Source organism: Haliaeetus albicilla, chromosome 3 (assembly GCF_947461875.1).
Source record: "Haliaeetus albicilla chromosome 3, bHalAlb1.1, whole genome shotgun sequence".
Classification (NCBI taxonomy): domain Eukaryota; kingdom Metazoa; phylum Chordata; class Aves; order Accipitriformes; family Accipitridae; genus Haliaeetus; species Haliaeetus albicilla.
Window position 1 is genome coordinate 62,969,334 of NC_091485.1, and position 8,522 is coordinate 62,977,855.

At 44.7% G+C, this 8,522-nt stretch overlaps 1 protein-coding gene across 1 annotated transcript in view; it reads right to left on the bottom strand.

Annotated features, from left to right (window-relative positions):
• The window catches only part of ENPP2 (ectonucleotide pyrophosphatase/phosphodiesterase 2), a 73,302-nt gene extending 66,728 nt beyond the window's left edge, over window positions 1-6,574 (bottom strand). The window contains 2 exon segments of the mRNA XM_069779955.1: window positions 6,295-6,501; window positions 6,503-6,574. Coding sequence (XP_069636056.1) covers window positions 6,295-6,501; window positions 6,503-6,574 — 279 coding nt within the window.
• Window positions 6,575-8,522: the final 1,948 nt, after the last annotated feature.

Sequence of the window (8,522 nt, forward strand, 5' to 3'; positions counted from 1 at the left end):
GGATTAAAAAAATGACACTAGGAAAGCTTCTGCTTTCCTTGCTTCCTACTCTGATGCATTATAAGTAAAACAAATAAGCCAACTCCAAAGCCCCATTGCATAAGGGCAGGTGGAAGTGCGGTCAGACTGCAGGACAGGGGGTACAGGGCAGAGGCGTGGGAGGCTTTTGGAGAGGTGGCAGCTTCAGCAAATAAACCAGGCCTGATGCTGCCAGCAGCAACTGCCAGGACAGCACGGTAGATGAATGGCACCCGGTATCCCATGACTGTCACAGCCATCTCCTACCATCTGTGGGGAATGCTGGGTTGGCTGGGCAGAGCAATGGAAGGGCATAAAAAGACATCTTAGTGTTGGGGGTGAAAAGAGACAAAATACATTAGGAGAACAGAGCTTTAGAGATTCCAAAAGAGAATCTTTCCTTCTTGTTCCCTCTGTTGTGGGCCTTGGGGGGAGGAAAGCATCCTTGTGATCTCTGCTCTATTGTTAATGCTCTGTTTCAGCTGTACTCTACCCCACAAGTCCAATATACATTAAGGAACATCAAAAAATTAGAGCCTATTTAGGTGTATTGAATTTATGTGGTCAAGCACAAATGACCTGAGTAATTAATCCTTTTGGACTCGGCAGCCAGCTGAGATTGGGACCCTTCAGGTTGTTTCTTTAAGAGAGGACTCAGATTGTGGCATCAAGCGATTCTTTGGTACAATCCTGTCGTTTACAGAGAATGTACAAAAAAAATGCTCTTTCCCTGAGCAGGGAAAGGAATCCTATTGTTTTTGATATCCAAGAGGCACTTAAGGGCTTCTTACATTTATCCTGAATGAAGGGCCATCAGCTCCAAGGGAATTTCACCCAATTTTATAGCAGCATCCTTTCCCTCTGTCCCACCTGGGAGGAGTGACTTTGTCTGGGGTTTGCCTGTTGTCTTCACTGCCGCCTTAGCTGTACAGCCTCAGCATGGAAAGAAAGGAAAGCAAGCATTTACAGGTGATAGCAACTCAATTACTTACAAAGTGGTTTTTCATCAGGACATTTTCTCCTCACCCCCTTGTAGTGGCCATTTTTCTCATCCACAGGATGTTTTTGATTGTCTCAGACAAAATTCCTTTTAGGGGTGCAAAGAAAGCCTTTAAGGAATACCCAAAATGACTGAGGAAACCATAACTCTCCTGGGCTGAGCCACATCCTTCTAAAGTCACCTGCTGCAGGTACCAGACCACAGCCACAATCTCATACTCTTCTTTTTTCCAAAGGTGGCTGAACCAAATCCTGTTTTTTCTTTATACAGCCTATGAAGTCTTTAAGTATTGCACCCAACATCCTTCACTGATCCTGATACAGATGAGGGCCAGGTCTATTCCCACCATCCCACTCACATGTGAGGCCGATGCTGAAATACCAAACCATGGACTGGTGCTGCCAGAGGGGTGGCAATTTGTTACAGTCTTTGCAGTTGCAATCAGTTCCTCTGTGCCACCTTTGGTAGCCCCAACACTGAATTTGGTGCAGGACTGATCCTCCGGTCCCTCTGCTGCTGCAACAACACGGGTTCCTCACCACCATCCTGTCCCAGCTCCAGTAACCCCCACCGTCCCTTGGCCCATTCCCTCGTTCTCCTGCCATGGCTGGAAAAGGTTTTCAACCTGTCATATTCATCAATAGCTCCAGGGACATAAACTAATATGACTAAAAAGCTTTTTCTGCAAGGGGAAATATACAGCAGTAGGTGAGCAAATACTCTGAAGATAGTAAGTTCTACGTTGAAATTCACTTTATTGTCTTTGTCCTTTTTATTGCTATTTATCAAGAGTGCTGGTGCATCCTGCTGCATCAAAATCTCTCCAGTCTCAAGGACTCGCATTTAAATAGGGCAGTTTGGAGCAATTCTGCAGAGCTGAGCTGCTGGAGTCAAGTCATTGAAAACACAGGGTGTGGGATGGGGTGTCCATAGGTTGTATTCCTCCCCTCTGCTTTGTTATGCTGTTTGCAAAGTGCTGAGGGAAGTGTCCAAATCCTGTCCCAGATTTGCACAGGGCTTTCTGTAAAACCTGGAGTGATTCCCTGTGGAGCCTGTTCAGAGACGTCCTGCCTGCGCTGACTCTGACAACTTTTGCTACAGCATGGACAGAGCTGTAAAAGCATCCTTTCTTCCACTCCACACATTTCCCCCTTGCAAATTAGCCATGTCTGGCAAAAGAATGACCTGGTGGGATGGCTTGTGTGTAAACACAAGTGTATGGACCTGTCTGGGAACACCTCCTCACGGGTTAGTCCTGGCTAAGCACATGTGTGGCCCAGCAGCCTAGGAAGCACGCCCTGCCTTGTCCCTACAGCTACCTGCATTTCGACACGTGCCAATACACAGCCAGAAGCTTGAAATTTGGCATTAGATCAAAAAGCCTCTAGGAACAAAGTGGTATTACCTGGGACAGTTCATATATCCCAAGTTCTTTGAGCACCACAGGGATAAGAGCAAGGACCTTGGCTGAACATGCTATTTAACAAGCAGCAAGAAATAAACTGCTGTTTAGAGAATAAAATGGGAAATTGCAGTAATGGGGATGGGAGGTAGCTGCCATGGGAGGGAGGGTTTAGGAGAAGAATGGTAGGAACAACTCTGGCCGTGATTCAAATATGATGTGCAGGCTTCTCACCAGATTACATGGGAGGAAAAAATAAGGTTATGTTGAAGGATGAATTCCCAAGAACTCCTCAAAAAAAACCCCCCACAAACAAAAAACCAAAAGCCAATGAAGAGGTGAGTGATAGCAAAGCCAGAGACAACTTCCAAAACGAGAAGGCTTTCAGGTTAAAAACTTTAAATAGCCAAAAAATACACGGAGACAGAAGATCAGAGGATGAAAGTTCAGAAACAGGTAAAATCGTGCACTATTTTTATAAATATGAGGTCAAGATTTAAGGCTTCTGTATTGGGTGTCCATGCCCAGGCGCTGGCAGTGTGGCTGCAGGGCGGCCTCTGTGAGGAGAGGCCGGGGCTGCCCTGTGCCGGACACAGCCGGTTCCAGCCGGTCCCAGCTGGTTCCAACAGAACCACCGCAGGACACGGCTGAGCCCCTCAGCCAAGATGGTGGTGCCTCTGGTAAAACGTATTGAAGAAAGGGTAAAAAACGCTGTGCAGGTAGCAAGGAGCGAGGGGAAAACTGTGAGGAACAGGCCTGCAAACACCATGGTCATGAAGAAGGAGGGGAGGAGGTGCTCCAGGTGCCGGAGCAGAGATTCCCCTGCAGCCCGTGGAAGAGACCTCAGTGGAGTGGGTTTATCCTGAAGGGCTGCAGCCCGTGAGAAGGGCCGACACTGGGGCAGGGACACATGTGAGGAGGAAGGAGCAGCAGAGAGGGGCTGTTATGGACTGGTCACAACCCCCATGCCTCCTGGGGTGGTGGGTAGTGGAGTCAGGAATGAAGGAGTGAAGTTGAGCCTGGGAAAAGGGGGAGTGGGAGAAAGGTGCTGTTTTAACTTTTGGTTTTGTTTCTCTCTTTCTAAATCTATTTCATTTGGCAATAAATTAAAATAATTTTCCCCAAGTCGAGTCTGTTTCGCCCATGACGGTAACTGGTAAGTGATCCCGCTGTCTTTATCTCAACCCATGAGCTTTTCCATCTTATTTTCTCCCCCTGTCCTGTTGAGGAAGGGGAGTGAGAGAGTGGCTGGATGGGCATCTGGCAGCCAGCCAAGGTCAACCCACAACAGCTTCCTATTAAAAATCTCTACAAGATATTATGAAATCAGGTAAAGAAGAAAGCTTATAGATTAAACATTTGAGGTACCTCACAATAAAAATAGTGGAAGGAGGGCGTGAAGTCTCCCACAGAAATGAAAAGAGAGTGGCTGGACAGCAATTGCGTAAGAAGGGGAGGCATCTTAGGATACAATTTACCTCCCAGTCACAGATGTAAGAAAGGTCCATCTGCAATAGGAGAAAAGCTCTGTCTGGCTCAGGGCAAGAAGACAGGAGCTGAGCATACCTGCTGTTATTCTGTATTTCTAATCTCTTTTCATCCAATTTTTCATGTACAGCACTAGCAACTGGAACTTCTAAGCAATGAAATTTAAACAGCACACAACAGCAAAATAGTTCTCCGATGCTGACAGAGCCCATATGTATTTATTTAATATGTTTACATTTCTTTGTGTATTGAAGTGACAGTGACCCTGTCCTCCTCTACTCTAAATGTGTGGAGCGCACACAGTTTCATGGGTTTTGAGACAAAGAAAGCCTATGAGATCATTTGGTCTAACACACTGCAAACATAGTCATCATTTCACCCAGTGATGAGCCCAAGGGAGGGTGCATCCCAGCTGGGCTAGCGCGGGAGGCATGGGGAAAGCAGTACTGGGAGGTTCAAAAGCTCTCGTCCAACAAGGTGCAGCAGAGGTCAAGGATGCCACCAGCTTTGCAAGCACATGAAAACCAGTTTGTGTTACTGGTGTGTCGCCAATAACAGGTTTTGCTCTGTTTCTGTAAGCGACCCATTAATTTGGTGAAGTGCCATAAATGAGTACTTAAAATAGCGCATGGGAATTCGGATGAGGTGGTGCTAGCCCCAGCCTTGCCAGAGGCAGTCTCATGCCGCCACCTTTCATTCATCTCTCAGAAATATTCATTACCTCCACTTTCAGTTCAACTAATGTCAAAGGATTACATTTGGCGTCCTTGGGTAAAGGCTGCTATGTGAGCGCTATTATTAGCAGCTGCAGTTTTCAAGAATGATGCTAACATATCTTTAGCTATCTGGCATTCAAACTCAGCTGGCATCCTCGATGAATAATTGGAAACCTCCCCAATGTAGTGACTTTAAACTCATAGTTTAACCGTCATATTACATCCTCTGCAATAAGGCAAGAATTTGTAGAATAAATATTGCTACACAAATGGACCACTGTTTTGTTTTCTTAACATCCTATACAGGCCAACCTGCTAGGAGGAAACATTTCTACAGCCTTAGACTTCATGAGAAGCTCTTTCGTAATCTAAAAATATCCGTAGCCATCCCTGAACAGTTGGGCAGGTCACCTGTGGGCAGCCAATGTTAGGGGCAGAGTCAGTCTCTTCTTTCTTTTAGGTACAGGCACTGCCCTGCTACCTCTCCTTACCCACCAGGTCCTAATCTGCTGGCCCCCAGCCCACCTCCCCACAGCACATCCAGCGCGGAGGGCTGGGGCACTCGTGGAAGCTGCAGACAGACACCGCTTCGGTAACACAGTCTTTCAAACAAAGGGAGCAATACCTGCTTCGCAACAGAAATGCTCTATTCTTGAATCTGACAAGTCAGCGCCTTGCTTCAACTTGCAGAGCTCAGCGTTTCCATCACAGATGTGGTGGCAATAAGGAGCAGCCTGCACAGCACTGACGCATGCTGACAGGAAGCTTCCATAGATCAGTAGTAATTAGAAGCAAATCATAATTAAAATCTAAGCAAATCAGAAGCAAAAGAGACTCAGAAGAAGGACCCAATGATTAATACTTCAAAATCAGAGCAACCAAAATCATTATGAGTCCAACCATATGGAGGGGAACTACAAGGCACGCACTGTTTTATTAACTCCTTATCAACTTGCCTCTCTAATCAGCACTTTACATTTGTGGCATAGGGAGTTATGAAAAAAATTACAGATCCTTGAGGTGTTACTGCCCTGATTAAAGAAATCCATATACTTCCTCTGGAGAAAAAGGCTTAGGTAGAGATGCCTATAATAGGAACCTTATCTAGACAGATTGCCTTTAAGCCCAGGACTTTGCCAGTGAAGCTCCAGACACTGGAAATTTTAATATAAATCAAAAGCCAAGTGATGTAGGAGTTTTAAACTCATGATTATGTACTTGCATAATATTAATATTGTAGGAGGTAAATACAAACAAAACACAAGATACTTTGCTTGTGCCTGTGCTGGATGCCAATTTTAACATTGCTAAAAGGTAACAATATATATATGAAAGGCAGTTTATATTAAAAAGGCTAAGAGAGAAGACGTCTTCAGAAAGCAAAACAAGCTATAAGAGATCTACTATGGTTTTTAAAATACATTTTCTTCTCTGTGCATTAAGTAATACTTCCTACTTTAGTTATGAATCAGAGCACTTCAAACATCACCTTGAATGCACATTGAAAGGACTTCCAACTTGCCAAATCCCAATCCAATTTGCACTTGGCAAAAACACTTTCATGCTACTTCATAGCCTGACTTTGCTTGTAATTATATTTATTTAAGACTACTTTAACAAGCCAGAAAAACACACAGGGCGGAAGGGGAGGGAAGATGCGCCTACCGTACCAGTGGGTCTTTTTTCTCCATGACTGAAGCTTGACTTGGAAACTTCCCTTCACCCTGGCCCTGGCAGTGGCTCCTGGCCGATGCGCTTGCCCAGGGAGGTCGCGGGCTGCCTTGGCCCCTGGCCAGCTCTCGGGGGGCTGCCTGGCCACCCTGGGCCTCAGATCCCGATGCAACGCGGCTGAAGTCAGGGTGCCAGCTGCCCCGGCGGGACAATGGCTCCATTGGGAGATAGCTGGGGGACAAAGGCGCTGCTTTCAGGAATGATTTTATATGCACACATGTGACCTTTGCCTGAAATGACTCCATGGAAAGCATCCCTGTCCTGAAGCTCTGCTTTCAAATGCAGCGGTCTAAGGCACTTGCTTAATCTGTCCTTTTTTTCCCTTTCTTTTTTTTTTTTTTTTTTTGCCACGGATGCCTCAGAAGAGGTCATGTGCAGATAACAAGGTGGTACTAAGCTCTTTCTGATCATTTAATAGAGCTAGTCAGTAATGGATAGGGTTATTGTCTTCACTTTTCATAGTTCTTCACCAGAATCTGCTAACTAGAATGCTTTTATCTGCTTTTAGGAATTTAACTACAAAACCAGAGTAGCCTAACTTCCAATCCCATGTCCTGAGCCAGCCTATGAGGCACTTCCAAGCTCAGGCCACCTTGGCTAGAGTGTATATAATTTTAAATTTATGCATCCAGGTAAGAACAGCAGAGCCTTTAGATTTTTAATGGATTGGAGTGACTTAGAAATTCATTTATTGTAACTGTGATTTTTAAGTATTTTGAAGGCTTCCTACTTAACTGGATATAAAATAGAAGCTGTCAATACATAGCACACATGAAATCCAAATATCACTATAGCTAGGCTGGGGGGTGAAGATGGAGTTTATAACCCTTACATTGGGATACGACAGTGAACACTGCAGCTGTGGCAGGTGAAAGGAAGGTCCCTCAGAGCGATTCTTTCTTAGGTTATGGGGAAGGTTAATAGCAGTGTGCATCTTTAAGGTTAGCCAAATTTTCCTTCGTAGGATCTTAATTTTTGCTGTTTATTGCTTTGACAAACTAACATTTGCACTGACATTTTGTGCTGGAAAGAGCTGGGTTTTTTAACCTATTTTTAATTTAAGGCAAAATATGCTGAACATTTCTGAGCTTAAAACAAAGGATGTATACTTTGCTATACTAATGTTAAACAAAATTATCTGTCCTTTCCATAAACAGATCTCAGGCTTACATACCCTAGAGTAACAGATTGGATTTGGGGGACCAGGGAATAATGGCCTTTGTTAAGTGAATATGTTCATCCATCCCTACCAAATTCCAGCCAGCTTTGGTCAAGTTATAAATCTTTGAGAGACCTTTGTCTATGCTCAGCACTGTGTGCAACTTGCTCACACTTAATGGCTGAGCTCTCTGAAGATCATCTTCTCTGGGTGTCTTTGAGCCCCTTACAGACCATGGGTCACACTGTAGGTTTATTTCAAGGGAAAGGAGTACTAAAAGGTGCTCACAGTCACAACGGGATCCAGGAACGGGGTCATGTTGGTCTGTCCATCATACACCCACCCCCCACCCCCAGCACAGCTGCATGCAGAGCCCACAACTCTCCTGTAAAAAGTGTGTGCTTGTGCATGCTGTGGAAGGGGATTCCTTGTCCTGAAATAAATCCTGCCCCATTCCCCAAACAAAATCAAACCCCACTGTGAAATCTCCCTACGGACTCCCTGTCCATCCTCCCTGCTCCCCAAAGCCCCTTTCCTCATCATCAGTCCTTCAAGAGAAGGAACACTGAAAAGAAGGATAAAATCAAAGCTTTGAGGAGCTGCTGAATAGGTAGTGGGTCCTGTATTGTAAATGAAACAGAGCTCCTGTTGGAAAGACAGCATGGAGTACATGATAATGCACAGAGACCATAGAAGCAGACAGATTCCAAGTGTTCGATTTAGAAATCTTAAAATACAACGTCAGTATTTTTGCATGTCAGGTCAAATAATTTTAGATACGAATCCAGTTAGAGTTATAGAAGTACTAAATGCAAGCAAATATTTACAAAAATAGACATTCTGCAATATCTAGAAGGAAAGTATCTGAACATCTTAACGCAAGGGAGCAAAAAAAGTACCTAAGAAGAAAAGACTAATTAGCAAACTCACAAAAGATCTCCCCACCTCATAGCAGGCTGTTCCCAGCATTGTGCTCTCTAATACTTGTTTGAATTCCATTTAAAAGAA